General features: G+C 48.0%; 1 protein-coding gene across 4 annotated transcripts; it reads left to right on the plus strand.

Moving 5' to 3' along the window:
* Positions 1 to 463: 463 nt before the first annotated feature.
* Positions 464 to 19,848, plus strand: PLSCR3 (phospholipid scramblase 3). 4 transcript variants are annotated; one of them, XM_058180491.1, is made up of 8 exons: positions 599 to 698; positions 4,576 to 4,670; positions 10,321 to 10,601; positions 12,795 to 12,837; positions 13,359 to 13,579; positions 14,557 to 14,718; positions 16,158 to 16,319; positions 16,464 to 19,848. In XM_058180491.1, the coding sequence occupies exons 2-8, from the start codon at positions 4,658 to 4,660 to the stop codon at positions 16,524 to 16,526; spliced, it is 945 nt and encodes a 314-aa protein (XP_058036474.1). In that variant the 5' UTR covers positions 599 to 698; positions 4,576 to 4,657; the 3' UTR covers positions 16,527 to 19,848. The 4 variants fall into 4 exon arrangements, with proteins under 4 accessions (XP_058036473.1, XP_058036474.1, XP_058036475.1 ...); XM_058180492.1 differs by lacking the exon at positions 599 to 698 and adding an exon at positions 2,538 to 2,868; XM_058180493.1 differs by lacking the exon at positions 599 to 698 and adding an exon at positions 2,955 to 3,370.
* The last annotated feature ends 1,533 nt before the right edge of the window (positions 19,849 to 21,381 follow it).

The following is a 21,381-nucleotide window of genomic DNA, read 5'->3' on the forward strand; positions in this document are numbered from 1 at the left end:
TTTATTTAAAGGCCTTTTATTTACAGGGACCCAAGAAAACTGCATAGCCCAGAGGTCAGGCACTTCTCTGAGCTTCGGGAGCTGCGTTCAAGAGTTCCCACGTCCAGCCTGGTTGACTCATTCATGCCCATAACTTTTGCGGGCCTGTGGCTTTGCAGGCTTCCAGACGGAGAAAGAATTTGAGGGGAAAAAGCCCGCAGCCTCGGTTTTCCTCCCGAGGGCCGCTGCGTGGCTGGGGCTGATGGGCGTTGTAGTGAAAGTCCTCTGCAAGGATGCCTCGCGGAAGAGGCGCGGCAGTGGAGGCTGGCATAAAGGCCAGGCCGGGCGGGGCCGAGCGCCGGCGGAGAGGACAGACCGGGGTGGGTAGGGGGTGAAAGCCTGCTTGGGCGGGCGGAGGGGGGTTGGACTAGATGACCTTCAAGGTCCCTTTCCAACTCTCTTAACCTGAAAGAGAAAACAGCCTTCCGACCTGCAGGCAATGCGTTCAGCGGGTGGGCGAAGGGTGGAGCCGGCAGCCCCCCCACCCCCACCCCAAGGGGTTAACCCTCCTTCGAAGCCCCTCCCCGCATCCTTCCAGCTCCGCCCCTCCCAAAACAGAACAAAAAGCGGCGGGGCCGCGCACGCCGCGCCTCCGACAAGTGTGGATTCCTCGCACCGGCTGGGTACCGCTCGCTTTCCTCTGGGTCTGCACTCTGCAGGTAACGGGAAGGGGGGGCTGGAGAGCGATAAAGGGGGGAGGATCCGCGAAGGGAAGACCCAAGGCCGGGGGTCGCGGGTCCCCTCCCCTCTCCTTCCCCGCCGGGGGTCGCTTTGGCTCCGATTCTCAAGCCCCCACCCCGGGGTCCGCTGCTTTGGTTTTCCTTGAGGCTGCGCAGCTCGAGCTGTGTGACCACCCCGCCCATCATCCCCGGCCATGATGGGCGGGGTGGTTCCCGGGGGCGGCAGGGTAAGCCGTTTTCTTTGTTTGGCGGCAGCTCTCCGAGACGGGCGGCTCCCAGTTTTTTGGCCCTGGAATGTGGCCTACCTTGCCGGGGTGTTGTAGGGTAGGGATCGCCGGACCCATAAGGCTGAGTTCTCGGGGCCGCGACCCACCGAGGCTAAACCTCGCAGGCTCGGCCCAGCCGCTCCCGGCTCTTCATTTTAAACACCCCTCCGCCCCCTCCCCAATATCAACGCTTGAGAAACGGGGGTGATCGCCCCCCGCGCCCTCTTTGCGTCCAGGTAGCCAGGCTTGGCCAACCGATGCCCGCTCTGCCCTCTTTCCAATCCCGGAGCGGAGCCCCTTTTGGGTCGGTTCCTCGGTCGGTTCCGCCCGACGAGGAATTCTGTGAAAGTCAGCGGACTGCGTGTTGGATTGAGTCCAGGAAGGAGCCGGCCTGATCGTGGTTTTCACGTAGTCATCGCTAGCGGGAAAGGTCTGGTTCCTTTCGTTTTCTGGTTAGGAAGTGGGCCCCTTCCTTCCTTCCTCTTTCCTATTGCCTTCCTTCCTTCCTTCCTTCCTTCCTTCCTTCCTTCCTTCCCTTCTCATTCCTATTGCCTTCTTCCCTCCCTCCTTTTTTCCTCCCACTTTCGCTTTTCTTTCTGTTTTCCTTCTATTCCTTTCTTACCTTGGGAAATGGGCTTCCTTCCTTCCTTCCTTCCTTCCCTCCTTTCTCTCCTTCCTTTTCTATTTTGTCCTTCCTTGTCTCTTTCCCTCCCTCCTTTTTTTCTTCCTTCCTTCCCTCTCTCTCCTTCCTCTTTTCCCTTTTCCTCTCCTTCCATTCCCTTCTTACCTTCCTCTTCTCTATTTTGCCTCCCTCCCCTCTTTCTTTCGGTCCTTCCTGTTGCCTTTTTTTCCTTTCTCTTTCCTTCCTTTCCCTTTTCTACTTTCCTTCCCTCCCTCCCTTCTCTCCCTCCTGCCCCTCTTTCCTGCCTTTCTTTTTCCTCCCTTCCTTCCATCCATCCATCCTTCCCTCCCTCCCCCGCAACGCCTCCCCGTTTTGCGCCCTCCTTGCTGGTGTGGCCTGCTTGGACGGGGAAGGGCCGGCATCAAAGGACTAGGCTGGCTGGCTGGCAGGCTCCAGAATCAACAACACACAACCACTAACGCCGAGGCGAAGAAACGCGAGTCGAGGGTAGAAGCTCGGGATGCCCTCGGGATGCCGACTCGAAAGTTTTCAGTTGACAAAACAAAACTCCGCAACATTCTTGCCATCCATCGAAGTCAAGCGGAAAATCGCTGCGTTTTTCCGCTAGGAAACCAAACCCTTCCTGCGCACACACACCTACCTATTTTTTGACCGGGGGCTGCTGGCATTGGGGGGGTGGGGTGGAGGGTGGGGTGGGGGGCAACGATTCCGCCCCAGCCCCGTTTTCTGCTCCTTCCCCGCCCCCGGTTTCGCAGGGAAGGGCATCCCTTGTGTGTGTCTGTTTGTGTTTTTAAGCAAAAAGCAACATTGTGTGCGTTGTGTGTGTGGTTTTTTTTTCCCAAAGCCCCGCGGGCGGCAGGGCGAGGTTTGGGCAAGGCTGGGAAGGAGGAGGAGGGCGGGGGGGGAGGCAAGCGAGAGCGTGGCTTAGCGGTTAGATCATCGGCCGGGACCCTCCCATCCTTTTCCTTTACCAGCGGGGATTGCTTGGCGGGCATATCTTAGCTGGGGGCGCCCGGTTGGGGAAGAAGAGAGGCCCGAGGTCGGCAGGAAGGCGCTGCAGGGCTGCTCTCCCCCTCCCTCTCCCCCTCCTCCTCCCTTCCTCTCCGCCCCCAGGCAACCACGGGGAAGGGGATCCAGTTTCTCGGCGATCACGTGCGACTCGTCCTTGCTTTGCAAGGTCTCCCCTCCGACTGACGCCTCCGCGCCGGGCTTGGAGAGCGGGTTTGGAGCGAAAGGGACGGTACGGGTTCGCAGGGTTTCTTTCTTTTTTTTTGCAGCTATTCCACATAAAGGAGGGGTTGGGGTTTGGATTCGAATTGGAAACCCCCCCCTCGCTCCCTTCCCTTTCCTGAAAAGGGTGCAGAGGAGACGTTCGGCTTGGCCCTTGCTTTTTTTTGGGGGGGCGGCCCCTGTTTTTCAGGGCAACCCCTTCCCGTTGGCCTCAAGTTAGGGGGGAGGGGAGGCCTTACTACATGGGTGTCTGGCTGTGCCTTCCCCAGCTGCCTTGGCAATCTCGGTGTGCGTTCCCCCCCCCCTCACACACACACATGCTGCAGATTGGTAAAAATCCAGAGCAAGGCCAGCTTTGGAAGGGGGGGGGTGCGTGGGGGGAGATTTTGGTGTGGAGGAGAGGCCCAGCAGCTGACTTGGCCCAGGGAAAATGTGTGTGTGTGTGTTTTTGGATCCAGCACAAGCTTGGTGCAATGGGTGGCATTGCTTGCAAAACCAGCAACTTTTCCAAGGTATTGGATTCCGACTCCCAGGCTGCTCAACCCGAGGGATGGGGGGGTCAGTGGTGGCAGAGCCTTATGGAGGCTGTAGTTCCACGCCTTCTGCAAAGCTCCAAGCAGGAGGGGTGGATGAATCCATACAGGTAGTCCTCGACTTACGTCCACAACCGAGCCCCCAATTTACGTTGCTAAATGAGGCAGTTGCCGAGTCAGCTTTGCCCAATTTTACAACCTTTCTTGCCACCGCAGTGAAGTGCTTAAAGTGAGTCGTATGGGTTGTTAAGTGAACCCGGCTTTCCCCCTTGACTTTGCCCGGCGGAAGGACGATCGTGGGACTCCGGGATACGGCCACCGTCGTAAATACGAGTGTCAAGGTTCCAACGAGTCTGTTGCCCGGCATCTGAATTTTGATTGTGTGACCGCGGGGATCGCGGTCGTTAAGTGTGAAAAAAACGGCCCTCGGTCACGTTTTCCCAGTGTTGTCATAACTTGCAACGGTCACTAAACGAAATGTTGTAAGTCTAGGGCTGCCTGTAGCTGGTTTGTGGCAGGAGGGAGCTGGAATCGTGTGTGTGTGTGTGTGTCTGTATCTCATATTGTAAGTAAACATATATACACACACATATACATACATATGCACAATATGGTGTGTTGGTTTGCTGTAGGAGGGAGCTAGAATCTGTGTGTTTGTGTGTCTATCAATATCTCATATTGCAAGTAAATACACACACACACACATATATATATACATACATACACACAATATGATGTGTTGCTTTATTGCCAGGAGGGTTAGGGTCCCAAATTGGGACCGGGATAGCTCAGGCAATAGAGAAGCCTGTTATTAGAACACAAAGCCTGCAATTACTGCAGGTTCGAGCCCCACCAGGCCCAAGGTTGACTCAGCCTTCCATCCTTTATAAGGTAGGTAAAATGAGGACCCAGATTGTTGGGGGGGCAATAAGTTGACTTTGTAAAAAAAAAATATACAAATAGAATGAGACTATTGCCTTATACATTGTAAGCCGCCCTGAGTCTTCGGAGAAGGACGGGATATAAATGTAAACAAAACAAAACAAAATTCCTGAAGATTTTTTTTGGGGGGGCAGGTGCTCACACACACACACCCCTGGCTCCCCTTTTTGTTAAAGGAAGTCCCTGTTCCACACCACATTCCCAATGAAAACAACCGAAAACTTCTCTTAACTCCCTTACAGGGATCTTGCAGATGGAAGAAAGAGTCCGGTGTTGATCTGAAGTCGGCCGGGGGTGGGGATCCTACTCTGAAGTCGGGGGGTCATGGCAGCTCCAGGTGGGTGATTCTCTCGCAGCTCTGCCCCCCTGCGATGCCCCGTTCATGACCATAATTGGAACCCAGAATTTCTGTCCTTAAGCAAGGCGGTTGTTAAGAGAACTGCGGCTGGTTTTACAAAATAATTGTTCCTGATGACAACAGTCATAAGTGTGCAACCGTTGTAAGTGTGAATAACAGTCCCAAGTCGCCTTTTTCAGTGCCGTCGTAACTTCAAACGGTCACTAAATGAACGGTTGTACATCGAGGACGTCCCGGGTTCAAATTTGCATCAGGCAATTGGTCAGTGATTTGACCGTCCTGATTTGGAGGGGGGAGGAAAATAGAAATTCTCCCTTGGCAAATTCAACTGTAATTTTATGTTTTGAAAAATTTTATTCCCTTCGGAAATTCAGTTCAGTCCAGAGTTCATCTCTGGATCCACAGATGGAAATACTAAATTTGTTTTCTTTTTCTCTTTTTGGCTGTAATTTTTCCTTCGTCCCCAACTGGTACATTCCTAACAGCTGCACGTTTTCCAGGCACTATTCGTGTTTACTTCTTTACTTCAATCTCAGCAAATGTGAGACGGGTGGATTTCAATTCCCACAATTCCCAGCCAGCAAGGGGTTCCCCAGGACAGGGCAGGACAAGAACAAACGTTCAAGAAGAGACTGGATTGCCATTTGTCAGAAACAGTGTAGGGTCTCCTGCTTGGGCGGGCTGGGGGGGGTTGGACTAGATGACCTACGAGGTCCCTTCCAACTCTGTTAATCTGTTAAAATGTGACTTGATTACTTTATCACATTTTTTTTTTAAATCAAAATTTTTATTTTCTATAATAATTCCCACAATTTGACCAGTGTACAATACAATCACTTATCCAACAATCGATCCTATACTCAAATTATACTCAATCAGGGCTGCTCGACCACCACTCCCTCCCTTAATCCTTTCTTCCCTTCTCATCCTTCTTCGACTTTCCCCACCATCCTTCTCCTCGCTTTCCTACTTCCCCACCTCTTTCCCACTTCTCACTACCATCCTTTCTAACCCTCTATCTTCTCCTTCTTCTCCTCCTCCTATCCTTTCTTCTCCCTCCCTTCTTTCCTACCTACCCACCTCCCTACCTACTTTCTTCCTTCTTTACTCCTCTTTCCTTATCCTTTCCCTTCGGGAGTGGTTACCGAGCAGTCCCGACTTTACACCATTCCAACTTGTTTAATTCTACCATTATTCCTGTACAATGGCAACCAATCAATTTATAGTCTTCCCCTTCCCCCCCCCCCATTTCCCCACTCCTCCCCCTCCCCACAAGACTTCCCAGAACAGAATACAGGGTATTGTAACTAACAAACATAATCTAAAATATAACATAAAACATATTCCATTTCACACCATCACACTATCAATTCCCTTCTTTCTTAAACTAATACATAGCAATTCCTAACTTCACTCAAAAACTAATTGATATTTTTTAATCTGATACTTATTTTGAATATAGTCAATCCACTTCCTCCATTCCAAAATATATTTTTCTTGTGTACAGTCTTTCAAATAGGCAGAAATTTTTACCATTTCTGCTAAATTTGATACTTTACTAATCCATTCTCCAATTGTAGGTAAGTCTTCTTTCTTCCAATATTGTGCAATCAATAGTCTTGCGGCAGTTATTAAGTACTTTATCACATTTTTTGATATATATTTTTTTACTTTCTTAATAGATGGTGGGAATACAGTAGACGTAATATATCTTGACTTCAGCAAAGTGGGGGGGGAAAATATGCTGGCTGGGGAATTCTGGGAGTTGAAGTCCACACGTCTTCAAGCTGCCAGTGTTGACAAACTCCCTTCTTGTAGACCTAGCCATCACTTGCAAGGTTTAAAATCAGTGGAAGAATCAGGACAGAAAAAAAAAAGGGAAAAGAAAACCCTCAGCAGGGTCCAGAGATAGACTTTGGAACTCCTTGCCACAAGGCACAATTCCTGCTTTAACGTAACATACTAACAGAGTTGGAAGGGACCTTGGAGGCCTTCTAGTCCAACCCCCTGCCCAGGCAGGAAACCCTACACCATTTCAGACAAATGGTTATCCAACATTTTCTTAAAAATTTCCAGTGTTGGAGCATTTACAACTTCTGCAGGCAAGTTGTTCCACTTATTGATTGTTCTAACTGTCAGGAAATTTCTCCTTAGTTCTAAGTTGCTTCTCTCTTTGATTAGTTTCCACTGGTTGCTTCTTGTTCTACCCTCAGGTGCTTTGGAGAATAGTTTGACACCCACTTCTTTGTGGCAACCCCTGAGATATTGGAAGACTGCTATCATGTCTCCCCTAGTCCTTCTTTTCATTAAACTTTAGAATGAAACGACTGAATTTCCTGATCATTTGCTAGGAGGAAAAATCTCTGTAGCCATGAACTTCCACCCAATTGTTCGCCCCTTCCGTTTTTATATTCTTTGCAAATACTATGAATTTTTTTTAAAAAAGCATTTTACCGCTTGTCTGCAGCAACAGATGGCTAAGCACAGAAGAGAAACGAAACTCAAGATGTTTTCTCTTTCTGATACAACTTAAGTTAATACTTCCTGGAAAAAAAAGAAGATGACCGTGAAAATTGATGGAGCCGGAAGGCTGTCGAAACAGGAAAAACGCGAATTTCTCTCTCTATACAGTAATGCTTCTGAGAAATACAATTTTAATTTTACATCTTCTCAAAGGAGAAATCCTGCTTTGTTTGCAAAGACCTGTGACCTAACTGGAGCCCCATCGTCTTTGTGAATCACCCAGGAGGCCTAGCCAACTCTTTCATTTTGCATTTTCTTTTTTTAAAATTTGTTTTTAATTGCTTTTAAGTCTTAACTTTCCACCAGGTGCAGCTGTTTAATTGCTGCAGGTGCGAAACCAGCAACGGAAAGGGGAGAATGACATCAGCATAATAATAATAATAATAATAATAATAATAATAATAATAATAATAATAATAGTAGTAGTAGTAGTAGTAGTAGTAGTAGTAGTAGTAGTAGTAGTTCTTTTGATGCCAACTTTCCAGAAATGATTGCCTTCTGCCCGTTAGGTGCTGTCCTTTTTGGGACAGTGAGATGGGGAGGATGGGACTTGTGGTACCCACCCCTCTCCAGAAAGCCCGGGGGGGTGCGGGATGCAAGTATTGAGCGAAACCTGGCTCCAAAACAGGAACTGGAAGATGGACCTTGGAGTCCTAGCGGACGATCCTTTAACTGTGAGCCGGCTGTGTGCGGCCGCAGCCAAAGAACCTAATACGATCCTCGGTTGCATAAAGAGAAACACAGAATCAAAATTGCTTGCAGTATTAGCACCGCTTTGTAAAGCCTTAGTAAGGCCACACCTGGAATATTCTGCATCCAGTTTTGGTCCGCACGTTACAAAAAAAAAGATGTTGAGACTTTTGGAAAAAGTGCAGAGAAGAGCAACTTAAGATGATTAAAGGCCCGGAGACTAAAACATATGAATAAATGCTTGAAAAGAAGGACTAGGGGGGATATGATAGCAGCGTTCCGGTATCTGAGGGGCTGCCCCAAAGAAGAGGGGGGTCAATTGAGTCTCCAAAGCACCCGAAAGCAGGACAAGAAGCAACGGATGGAAACTCATCAAGGAGAGAAGCAACCTGGAACTGGAGAAATTTCCTAAAAGCGAGGACAATTAGCCACCAGAAGTTGCAGGTGCTCCATCAATGGAGGTTTTGAAGAAGAGATTGGATAGCCCCTTGTCTGAACTGGTGTAGGGTCTCCAGCTTGAGCAGGGGGCTGGACTAGAAGACCTCCAAGGTCCCCTCCCGCTCGAATCTGATTAAACCCGTATGCCTGCAGAATTCACAGGTGATTCACAGAAAGGGAAGGTTGCTAGGACGATGATGCGGGCACTCCCATCTGCAGAGCCGGGAGGGTGGATGGAGGGCGTGGCTGGAATGCACCTGGACAGGTTAGGTGGGGGGGGAGGCAGAGTGAACGCCTCCCCCCTCCTCTGATGTAACCTGCTCCTGTCACCCTTTAAAACAGGGGTCTCCAACCTTGGTCCCTTTAAGACTTGTGGACTTCAACTCCCAGAGTCCCTCAGCCAGCAAAGCTTTAGAACAGGGGTCTCCAATCTTGGTCCCTTTAAGACTTGTGGACTTCAACTCCCAGAGTTCCTCAGCCAGCTTTGCAAGTCTTAAAGGGACCAAGGTTGGAGACCCCTGCCCTAGAACATCATACCGACCCACACCCTGCTGAGAGAGACCCTAACCATTTTTTTGCAATGAGTTTTATCACGGTGATGGATTTTTAATCTTTAAAGTTTGCAAGCTGCCTGGAATCTCTCACCTGTGGGTGAACAAAATGAAATTTCTGTACTTTTATGGGGTGTAATGTTATTTTAAATTTTCTGGCATATTTGAATCAGTTTTTTAAGGGTTGTTTTAATTATTGTGTATGTTTCTGTTTGTATTTTATTTGCCTGTTCACTGCCCTGAGTCCTTCGGGAGAAGGGCGGTATACAAATTAAAACATTATTATTATTATTATTATTATTAATAATAATAATAATAATAATAATAATAATAATAATAATAATAATAATAATAATAATAATATTAAATAAAATTGGACGGCCTCTTGGAAATCCCGAATACAAGAGGCTAAGTGGTACAGGTAGTCCTCGCCTTAACGACGGGTTCATTGAGGACCGAATTTACCACGCACTGAAAAAGTGACTTACGGACATTTCTCCCTCTTAGTGACCGTCCGTACGGTCATAATAATAAAAATTCAGGTGCTTGGCAACGGTCTCACAGGTATGACGGTTACGGTGGGTGCCCCAATCCTGGAGGTTTTTAAGAAGAAATTGGAGAGCCATTTGTCTGGAAAGGACTAGGGTCTCCTCCTTGAGCAGGGGGCTGGATTAGAAGACCTCCAAGGTCTCTTCCAACTCCTGTAAGGTTCTCAACTTCTGTAAGGTTCTCCTGCTTGGAGCAGGGGGCTGGACTAGATGATCTCCGAGGTCCCTTCCAAACTCTTTTATTATTCTGTTACGTCTGTTATAACTTGCCACTGTTTGCAGGTGACGTTTCAGGAACGGAGCCTTTATTTAAGAGTTCTCCACTCCTCTGAAAACAACAAAATACCTTATCCCACCAGACTTGAAATCCTAGGCTTAGGAAACTTGGAACTCCGTCGCCTTCGACAAGACCTAAGTTTAACTCACAGAATCATCTATTGTAATGTCCTTCCTGTCAAAGACTACTTCAGCTTTAATTGCAATAATACAAGGGCAACCAATAGATTCAAACTTAATGTTAACCGCTTCAATCTAGATTGCAGGAAATATGACTTCCGTAACAGAATCATCAGTGCTTGGAATACTTTACCTGACTCTGTGGTCTCTTCCCATAATCCCAAAAGCTTTAACCAAAAACTTTCTACTATTGACCTCACCCCATTCCTAAGAGGACCATAAGGGGCGTGCATAAGCGCACAAACGTGCCTACCGTTCCTGTCCTATTGTTTTTCTTTTCTTCTTCCTATATATATGCTTATACCTCCTTATATTTACTCATATATATGTTTATATACTGTATAGTCTTTTTGTGTGATGCTTATATATATTGTTGTGACAAATAAAATAAAATAAATAAATTTCTCTTTGTCCTCTTGATAGGGTACCATGTTCCACAGCCAGGATACCCGGCGGCTTCTCCGCCTTATCCCGTCGTGCCGCCAGCGCACACCGGGCCCTCCGCCCCCACCCCTGGGTTCAACGTCTACCCCGGCGCCAGCCCCGGACCCGGCTACGTGGCTGCCCCCCAGCCGCCACCCAGAGGATACCGGGACCACTCTGCTTCCCCACAACACCCCCAGTCCGCCGATCCCCACGCGGCCATCACCCCTTACCTGCCTGTTTCGGCTAGCATCCCACCTGGCTTGGAGTACCTGACCCAGGTAAGCACAAGGATGGGTGCTTTAGGGCAGGGGTCTCCAACCTTGGCAACTTTAAGCCTGGCGGACTTCAACTCCCAGAATTCCCCAGCCAGCTTTGCGGAACATGGTGATGAACATGGCGGGCGGGGCAAGCGAGTGGCGACCGATTTGAGGGCGGGGCCAGCCATCCATCGCTACCAGTTCGGCGACCTTGGCCAAATTTCCACCAACGGTTTGTGCAAACCGGTGTGAACCGGCTGAATCCCATCTCCGGTTCTGATGTGTTTTAAGTGACTGGTTCTCAGAGCCGAACCCCAGATTGTAAAGGAATGCCTATTGCTATTCTTTTGTTTCATCATTTTTATTTTTATTGTATAACGTACAAAACGAAAGAAAGAAAAGAAAATAGGAAATTAAGGGAAGTAAAGGGAAAAGATATGATATGTGGCTCTATCCCTGCTTGATACATGCATATATATATATATCAAACCCGCCCTTTGGAAACCCGCCCTTATTGACAAACGAGTCCCTAACACGAGGAATGACACCAGACCCACACTCACAAGGTCCACACAGGATGTCACCACCGCACATCCACCCAGAAAGCAGACCCAAACCCACACTGATCATGAAGCACGACCAAGGACCAGAAGCCAGACCGCAGCTGCAACATTAGCCATTTCAAACCCCTCCAATCCATTCATGCAGCAGACTGACACCCACTATGAAGATGTAGCACGACCACAAAGCCAAACAACAGCTATGCAGCTCACCAGCTCAAATCCCCCTGCAGCACAGACTAGACTGAGCACAACCAAGCCCCCACCAACACAGGACACACCCCAGCCAATCAGAGCACAGAAAACCCCCATCCAATCAGAGCACAGCCAAGCTCCCACCCAATCAGTTCAAACCCCCACTAGCAGTTAAAAGGAAGAAACAGCTGCGATCACACATTGCTCCCAGAAGCACGAAGCTGAAGCCTGAAGATGACGAATGAGACTTCGTCGAAACGTCGCCAAGACACTTCCAATTTTACACGGGAGAAAACCCGAACAACCAAAGACCTATATATATATATATATATTTATTTATTTTCTGAGCTTTTTACAGGTGTTTGTATGTAGGTCTTTGGTTGTTGGGTTTTCTCTTGGAAATGTCTTACGTTGACGATCTCATTCGTCATCTTCAGGCTTCAACTTCGTGCTTCTGCGATCACACATTGCTCCCAGAAGCACGAAGCTGAAGCCTGAAGATGACGAATGAGACTTTGTCGAAACGTCGCCAAGACACTTCCAATATTACACGGGAGAAAACCCGAATAACGAAAGACCTACATATATACATATATATACACATATATATAATGCTTAAGGTAATTCCCAAAGTAGGCAAAAGCTATTGAAAATGTATTTGAGAGTACTTGTATTAAGAGAAAGTTAAAGAAAACGAGGTACCCATTTACGTTAAAAAGGATGTTTATAAAAGAAAATAATGATTCTATAAGGGTAGTTTGGAAGGGAGGGAGCTAAATGGAACATTAAAGTTTAAAGCTTGTATGTTAAAGGCAAAGCATAAGATGTATTAGAAAGTTTTGAATTTTTTAAATCGTGCTTTTTTTTTACCAAAAATCTGAAGGAAAAAGGAGGGTGAAAGAAAACATAATAATATTTTAAAAAGAAATAAGGTCCCCCTTTTTAAAAAAAATTTCCGCAGTAAGGCCAAAGAAATTGAAAGACTACAATAAATTTTGTAAATAAAAATGGTGAAAGTTCACAAAAATTGGTGCAAATGCAACGTTATTTCCATAGCAAGGAAGGTGGAGCAGGAATGGGTGAAATGGAATACTTTATTGAAAGAGGAAAAATCTGTCCTTATTTGGAGATCACTTCTGGAATTTGGGCTTGGGAAGGGGAAGAAAAATAGGAAACTTTGATTTCGGTTTCGTGGATTAGAAAGATGTGGCATTATAGAAATGGCTAATTATATCTTAACGCGTAAAAGCAAAACGTTGAGTGTGTGTATCTTGTAGGGTATCCGGGAAGAGTTGGAAGTCAATGCTCCTTTTTCTTTCTTTTTCACTTTCCCCCTCCCCCTTTCATTTTAGCATACTGCTGTTCTCATTTTTCAATTTTCCTCACAAACTTCCAATGGTTTTTGCCTTGACGATGATATTGTCCCCCTCTCTGACTCGGTTCTGTTTTGTCTCTTCAGGTGGACCAAATTTTGATCCATCAGAAGGTGGAACTTGTAGAAGGTATGGGGGGGGGGTGTCAAAGGCATTTATTTATTGATTTATTTTTGGAGACCTTGTGCGTGGACAGAGTGCGGGGCTTGCCCGGGTCTCAGCTTCCCTGAGGCCTTGAACTGGGGGAGGGGGGGGGAGTTGTGACGTCAGAAAGTGGAAGTTGGGGAACACTAGAGATTGGGGTGGGTGTCCAGTCTTGGCGACTTTAAGACTTGTGGACTTCAACTCCCAGAATTCCCCAGCCGACTCATTTTTTTTCTCACTTTGCTGAAGTCAAGATATATTACGTCGACTTCATTCCCACCTTCTCTTAAGAAAAGTTACCGAATCAAAAAATGTGATTATAGTCTAGCCACATTTGTTCTTGTTCTGCCCCTCCTGAAATCTGGTCAATCCTTGGGGAGGGTGGTGGTGGTCCTTACTCACATTTTCAGGCTGGTTGAACATCCCCACAGCAGCCTGTTGCAGAGCCCGTAACAACGCTTTGCACTGAGCGCCTCTCGCTCTCCTTTATCCCTTTCTCTCCGCAGCTTTCATCGGCTTCGAAGGCAACAACAAGTACGAGGTGCGAAACAGTCTCGGCCAGCACATCTTCCACGCGGAGGAGCAGAACGACTGTTGCACCCGGAACTGCTGCGGCTCGCTACGCCGCTTCTCCATGAGGCTGGACGATCCCAGCGGCCGCGAAGTCATCCGATTGGTCCGTCCACTGAAATGCGTCAGCTGCCTTTTCCCCTGCTGCCTTCAAGAGGTAACACAGCGAGTGAGGTCTAGTGTGGGCAACTGCACCCAGGCTCAACCGGGAGACAGCGAGTTCTAGTCCTTCTTTAGGCATGAAAGCAACTAGGTGACTTTGGGCCAATCATCAGGAGAGGATGAGTTCTAGTCCTGCCTTAGGTGTGACAGCCAGCTGGGCAACTTTGGGCCAATCACCAGGAGGCAGTGAGTTCTAGTTTCACCTTAAACATGAAAGCTGGCTCCGTAACTTTGGCCCGATCACCAGGAGGCGGTGAGTTCTAGTCCCTCCTTAGGCATGAAAGCCAGCTGAGTGAGTTTGGGCCAATCACCAGGTGCTGGTGAGTTCTAGTCCCGCCTTAGGCATGAAAGCTGGCTGGTTGACTGGGCCAATCACCAGGTGTTGAGGAATTCTAGTCCCGCCTTAGGCATAAAAGCCAGTTAGGTAACTTTGGGCCAATCACCAGGAGATGGTGAGTTCTAGTCGTGTGAAATTTAGGCGTGAAAACCCCAAATCACCCAGCCAGCTTTCATGCCTAAAACAGGACTAGAACTCTCTTATCTCCAGGTGATTAGCCCTGTGGTAGCGTGGGAAAGTTTCCCCCCTGTCCTTTTAAAGCTGCCATATCCTTCCTGGTGGATTGATATCCTGTCAATCTCTTCACAGCCAACTTTAACCAATCAGGAAATAAATACCTCCCAAGTTTTCTTTAACAAGATTTATGAAAAAGGAATGAAAATCCGGTTCTCGAGATCTCTGCAACTTGACGGTTTTTTTAACTCGGGGCCCCAATTTATCTCTCACCCGGTTGGACTAAGCTAAAGCGAAACTCTTGATTTAACCATTGTGCATGCGCCTGTTGTGTTATTGTGTGAGTTCCCTCCCCTCCCGCCGGGTTGCAAGAGAACTTATTTGTCCGAGCGTTTGTGACCAACTTGGGGAGCCTCTCAACCTCCTTTTTCTGATACCGACTTTTCTTTCCCTTCACCCAGATGGAAGTCCAGTGCCCGCCGGGGGCCACCATTGGTTACGTGGTACAAACCTGGCACCCCTTCATGCCCAGGTTCTCCATCCAGAATGTGGAGAAGGAGACGGTGCTGCGGGTTCTGGGGCCCTGCTTTGCCTGCAGTTGCGGCGGGGACGTCAGCTTTGAGGTGCGCGTAGAATACAGGCAACCCTCGACTTTGCAACGGTTCATTTAGTGACCGTTTTGAAGTTACGACGGCATTGAGAAAAGCGACAAGGTCATTCTTCACACTTACGACCGTTGCGGCATCCCCAGAGTTACGTGAACAAAATTCAGGCGCTCATATTTATGACGGTTGCCGTGTCCTGCGGTCATGCAATCAACTTTTGTGACGTTCTGTCAAGGTCAATGGAAAAACCAGATTCACTTAACAACCATGTTACTAACTTAATAACTGAAGTGATTCACTTAACAACTGTGACAAGAAAGACTGTAAACGGAGGCAAAATTCACTTAACCAATGTCTCGTTTAGCAGCAGAAATTTTGTGCTCAATTGTCCTCATAAGTTAAGGACTACCTGTAGTGTCTTCAAAATGTGTGGACTTCAACTCCCAGAATTTGAAGTTCACACAACTTAAAATGCCCAAGGTTGAGAACCCCAGGCCCTGAGAGAAAACAGCAACAGTCCTGGGCTCAAATTGGGGGGGAGGGGCCTTTTGCACATGCTCAAGAACCCTCTTTCCTTTACTCGATCTCAAAAAGAAAATTGGAGATTCGCTTTCTGCGTCTTGTGAAGATGGAAGTACGGTGTACGTTCGACAGGAGGTCACAGAGAGACGTCCCTTCGTGGTCGCCATCCGGAGCATAAACTCAACCCTCTTTCCCACATATCCTTAGATTTAGATTATCAGAGTTGAAAGGGACCTTGTAGGTCATCTAGTCCAACCCCCCCACCCATCCAAGCAGGAAACCCTACACTATTTTTGACCGAGGGCAGTCTAGTCTCTTCTTGAAAGCCTCCAGTGATGAAGCTCCCACAATTTCTGAAGCCAACTTCTGTTCCATCGGTTGACTGTTCTCACTGTCAGAAATTTTCTCCTTATTTCTAGCTTGAATCGCTCCTCGGTCAGTTTCCATCCATTATTTCTGGTCTGGCCTTTGGGTGCTTTGGAGAATAGCTTGACCCTCTTCCTCCTCTCTGTGGCAGCCCCTCAAATATTGGAAGATGCTCTCATGTCTCCCCTGGTCCTTCTCTTCACTAGACCAGCCATGCCCAGTTCCTGCAACCGTTCATCGCATGTTTTAGCCTCCAGTCCTCTAATCATCCTGGTTGCTCTTCTCTGCACTCTTTCTAGTCTCGACATCTTTATAGTGTGGTGATCAAAACTGGATGCAGTACTCTAGGTGTGGTCTTACTAAGACTTTACAGAGTGGTATTAGCACCTCCCTTGATCTTGATTGTATCCCTCCGTTAATGCAATTTAAGATTGCATTGGCTTTTTTGGCTGCCGCTGCACACGGAGGGCTCCTATTTAATCAGTTATCCACTAAGACTCCAAGATGCCTCTCACAGTGACTGCTATTAAGCCTGGTTTCACCCAACCCTAAATGTGTTCTTTCTGCAGGTGAAGACCCGGGACGAGTCCCGCGGGGTGGGCCGGATCAGTAAGCAGTGGAGCGGTCTCCTGAAGGAAGTCTTCACGGATACTGACAACTTTGGGATCCAGTTCCCCATCGATCTGGACGTGAAGGTCAAGGCGATCCTGCTGGGCGCCTGCTTCCTCATTGTGAGTCTGGCTCCGGAGTTGAGGAAAGGGGATAAGATCTGGGGTGGGGGATCCACTTCTCCCTACACCTTCCCCCCCCCCCCAAATGAGACCGTCTGGCACTTCGCTCCAGCAACTTCTCTTCTACCTCTTTTTTGTTTGCAGGATTTTATGTTTTTCGAGAAGACGGGAGAAGTTGGCCAGAGGACCTCTGTGCTGTCCAGCTGAAATCATCTCAAATTAGGGACAATTTTCCTGGTTCTGACCTGATGGAGAGAGAGAGAGAGAGAAAGAGAGTGTCTATATGTGTTTTTGTGTGTGTAGAGGATGTGTGTTTAGGTGTGTTTGGGTCTGACAGCGATGGTTGCTCAGAATTGTCTTCTCTTCCTCGTCTGTCTCCAGTTGTTGCGCAGTTGCGCTTAACAGTTTTAACAGGTTACCACAGTTGGAAGGGACCTTGTAGGTCATCTAGTCCAACCCCCCCTCCCCCGCCCAAGCAGACCCAACCCCATTTTTGACAGATGGCAGACTGCCCAGTTGGAAGGTTTCCAAGTGTCCAAGAATTGGGTCTCTATCCTAGTAGCTTCGGTTCCCAAAAACCTTTTTGTTGGCTTGTACTTCTGCACAAACCTTGTTAGACTCTTATCCTGCACACTCTTATCTGTCGTCTTCAGGCTAGGGATTATGGGACTTGAAGTCCAGCTCTCTCAAGGAGAGAAGAAGTTGGGGAAGGTGTTGGTTTAGATGTTCTGCTGTTACGCGTTTAAAGTTGTGATCTCCAGGGACGTTTTTGGCACAGGAGATCGTTGTGGGTACTCAAATGAGTTGGGGTGCTTGCTCAGGTTTTTGGGGCGCGGGGACCAAGGCTGTTTTAGGGTCTGGTCAAAAAAAATTCAGAACGGTAGATTATTGTGTGACCAAAACGGTTGCACATAAAACAGGAGAGTTTCACCCTCTAATCCTGGAGAATTCTCTTTCTCAATTTCAGCGAGTTTAAGATGTATGGACTTCAATTCCCAGAATTGCTAAAATAGAATTATGGACTCAGTAGTAGATTAGGGGTACGCTTGCAGAAATAGTTTATCTGAAGCTGGCTTTCTAGGGATAGTTTCCTTTATCAAGGATAACATAGCCAGCTGGGGAATTCTGGGAGTTGAAGTCCACGCATCTTAAAGGTGCCAAGTCTGAAAACTACTGCCTTAGAGTGAGGTTTATTCCTTGGGTGTGGAGTTAGTAATTCCCGGGGATGGGTGCTTCCGTGCCCCACAGATTCTCCAGACCTCCAAGCAAAGAGGCTGGGAGGGAACAGTAAAAAAATCCCCTATCAGAGAGAGATGCCAGGTGGATAATTCATAAAAGGACACGGCAGAATAAATATAATTATATATTGGCAGCCGTGCCATCGTCCTTCCCATAAAATTCCCTGAAAAAATTAGGACGGGAAAAAAAAATACAATGTCTGCTTGTTAAAAAAGAAAAACAAAACAAGCCAACTTCAGTTTAACAAAGGCCTAATTGTTGGACCCAAATCATATGATGGCGAGACAAGGCGCCGAGCGAATGGGTGCCTCTAAGTTTGGAAACCAACACATCTGGAGACATCTGTCTGTCTCAATTGCTGATTCACAATTCTTTTTTTTTCTTTTTTTTAAATTGCTGGCACGGGACGTGGTTGGACTTGTTTTCAGTAACCTGGAGCCCTCGGGCGATAGGCTGGGCTGCCCTGGGAGGGATGGGCGTTATAGTCTTATGCCAATCACGAAGGGAGCGAATGGGATGGTGCTTTGGGCGCGTGAGACTGTCTGGATGATGGACGGCGGGTGTTTGCAGGTGTCGGCGCGGCGCAGAACTGTTGGCACGAAGGACAAAACATTATGGATACGTTGAGCGAAATGTTCGGGGCTTTTCCTCTTCCCAGCGTAAATTTGTGGATGATTTTGCTCTGCGAACCGGGATTTTAATTCCTGTTTCAATGTCTTGGCCGGGCGTGGATGTTTGCAATGGGTCGCCACGTTGCCTTAACCGCTAAACCAGCAAGACCTCCTCACCTTTTGAGGGCTGTTAGGGTCTCCCCATAATCAGCTCAGGGTTGGGGGTCATGGCGAGGCAAACCCACCCCTTTCCCGCCGCCCCCCCTGCCCCGAATTTCAATGTCTTGCATAATATTTGGTGTCTTTTTATGTACTGTATTTAATTACCAAATATTTGGGGTGGCGTGGGGTGAATTTGTACCCCACAACTCTCGTAGGTCAACCGCGGAGAAGCCAGGGAAAAAAGGAAAGATGGACTCTTGAAGTTGATGCTTGCTTGGATAAATTTGGAGTTTCTGAGTTCGGGGTTCCTCCGATTCAGGCCGTCTTCTCCGACCTCTGGCACGGGTGATGGGATTTGTAGTTCCACCCCATGTTGGAGAAAGGCTTGGACCTCATTTTGGAAGGTCCAGCGGGCGGAAGGATGCAATTTTGGGTCTGGCGAACGACGGAGCTTTTGAGTTTCCAGGCTGAACCAAAAATGAATAAATATGTAGCATTTGCTATTTTTTCCCCCCTCTTCGATGGATGAACTGTTGATTTTATTGGACTGATAACAGCGTGAAAGTGGGTGTCAAATCTTAAAAAGCAACCAAAGCGAACAGAAAACCAAAGTAACCCTCAACTTACAACAGTTCCCTTAGTGACCAAAGTTACGGCATTGAAAAAAAATGACTTAGGATCGCGCTTCACCCTTACGACCGTTGCCACATTCCTGTGGTCCCATCATCAAAATTCAGTCTTGGAAACTGATTGTCAAGGTTTTTCACACTTATGACCGTTGCCACATCCCTGTGGTCACGTGATCAAAATTCAGATGCTTGGCAATTGACTCATATTTATGACGGCTGCAGTGTCCCAGAGTCAGGTTTTTGTTTTTTTTTGAGACGTTCTGATGAGGAAAGTCAAGATGGAAGCCGGATGGACTTAACAACCGTGTCGCTAGCTGAACTTCTGCAGTGATTCGCTTAACAACTGTGGAAAGAAAGGCTGTAAAATGGAGCGAAACACCATTTCGCAAGTGTTTCGTTTAACGACCGGAATTTTGGGCTCAATTACGGTCGTACGTCAAGCGTTATCTGGACTGGACTTACAATCCTTACTAACGGAGAAGAAAGGATGGGGTTGAAGTGGCCGGGATTTTGGACGAAGAGTGAGACCACGTTCTATTGAACAGATTAACGGAGTTGGAAGGGAGGGACCTTGGAGGTCATCTAGTCCAGCCCCCTCCCTCCTCCCAAGCAGGAGACCCTACACCGTTTCTAACCGACTCTTCTTGAAAGCTTCCAGGGATGAAGCTCCCGCAACTTCTGAAGGCGAGCTCTGATCTTGGAATTCAATATAAGGCAAAACAAGAAAACAATGGAATATAATCGCCTCTTCAGGCTTTAAAAGAGTCTTAAATTTCAAGCAAGCTTAAGAACTTGGGGAAGGATTTCCGGCGGGTGAAAATTTTTTAACGGGGACAACCGGAGAAGCCTGAGAAACTCTGAAAACCATAATAAACTATCTTAATGTCATCAATGCATCACTATTGATGTATAACTTTTATCTCTGGCGGAATTTTGAATTTAGTAGATGGGACGGGGGGGTTCGGCTGGAGACATAGTTGATCGCAAGCTGGATTTCTAGCGATACACATCATCTCCTTTACGAAATGGGTCAGGTGGGGGGCTCAATGGGACCTGAACAGGACAAGTACGAGATGATCTTGGTGAAAGGGGTGAATGGCCCTGACCCGGCCTACCTCGAAGGGTTGGTTCTCATCGTTAGATGGAGTCCGTGCTGGGCCCGGTGACCTTTATCGAAGGAGTCTCATTCACGGCGACATTTAAGATGTGGGGTAGGGGTAGGGGGTGTGTAATATTAAGCGGAGTTATCGATGAATTGCAGCATTGGAGATGCTGCCATAAGTGCGAGAACCGGTCAGAAGTCACTTTCAGTGCATTGTAACTTCAAATGTCATTAAATAAATGGTCATAAGTCAAGGACTACCTGTAAATCCAGAACAGAAAGCTTCTTCTGAATGAATCTTCCTCCCTGCCGCCCTCTTCCTCCTCAGTTCCCCTTCTCTTCCCCTCCTTCTCGTCCCACTTCCCTTCCTCCTCCTCCTTTTCTCCTCCTTCCCTTCCTTCTCTTCCTCTTCCCCTCCCGTTCCTCCTCACCTCTTCTCTTCCTCTTCCCTACCCCGCTTCCCTCCTTCCCTCTTCCTCATCTCTTCCCCTCCTTTCCTTCCCTTCCACCTCCTCTTCCTCCTCCTCCTCCTCTTCCCACTTCCTTCCTCCTCCTCCTTTTCTCCTTCCTCCTCTTCTCCTTCTCTTCCTCTTCCCCTCCGTTCCTCCTCACCTCTTCTCTTCCTCTTCCCTACCCCGCTTCCCTCCTTCCCTCTTCCTCATCTCTTCCCCTCCTTTCCTTCCCTTCCCCTCCGTTCCTCCTCACCTCTTCTCTTCCTCTTCCTCTTCCTCCTTCCTCCTCCTCCTTTTCTCCTTCCTCCTCTTCTCCTTCTCTTCCTCTTCCCTTCCTCCTCCTCCTCACCTCTTCTCTTCCTCTTCCTTCCCTTCCCTCCCTCTTCCTCATCTCTTCCTTTCCTCCTCCTCTTCCCACTTCCTTCCTCCTCCTCCTTTTCTCCTTCCTTCCTCCTCTTCTCCTTCTCTTCCTCTTCTTCCTTCCCCTCCGTTCCTCCTCACCTCTTCTCTTCCTCTTCCCTACCCCGCTTCCCTCCTTCCCTCTTCCTCATCTCTTCCCCTCCTTTCCTTCCCTTCCTCCTCCTTTCCTCCTCCTCTTCTCCTCTTCCCACTTCCCTTCCTCCTCCTCCTTTTCTCCCCTTCCTCCTCTTCTCCTTCTCTTCCTCTTCCTTCCCCTCCGTTCCTCCTCACCTCTTCTCTTCCTCTTCCTTCCCTTCCCTCCCTCTTCCTCATCTCTTCCTTTCCTCCTCCTCTTCCCACTTCCTTCCTCCTCCTCCTTTTCTCCTCCTTCCTTCCTCCTCTTCTCCTTCTCTTCCTCCTTCCCTCTTCCTCATCTCTTCCCCTCCTTTCCTTCCCTTCCTCCTCCTT

The sequence above is a fragment of the Ahaetulla prasina genome, chromosome 4 (genome assembly GCF_028640845.1).
Source record: "Ahaetulla prasina isolate Xishuangbanna chromosome 4, ASM2864084v1, whole genome shotgun sequence".
In the NCBI taxonomy this organism is placed as follows: Eukaryota; Metazoa; Chordata; class Lepidosauria; order Squamata; family Colubridae; genus Ahaetulla; species Ahaetulla prasina.

Coding starts and splice junctions, on each gene's coding strand:
- PLSCR3 (XM_058180490.1), top strand. CDS start 479: ATGCGTTCAGCGGGTGGGCGAAGGGTGGAGCCGGCAGCCCCCCCACCC. Junction 10,602..12,794: donor GCTTGGAGTACCTGACCCAG/GTAAGCACAAGG, acceptor TTGTCTCTTCAG/GTGGACCAAATTTTGATCCA. Junction 14,719..16,157: donor GCGGGGACGTCAGCTTTGAG/GTGCGCGTAGAA, acceptor TTCTTTCTGCAG/GTGAAGACCCGGGACGAGTC.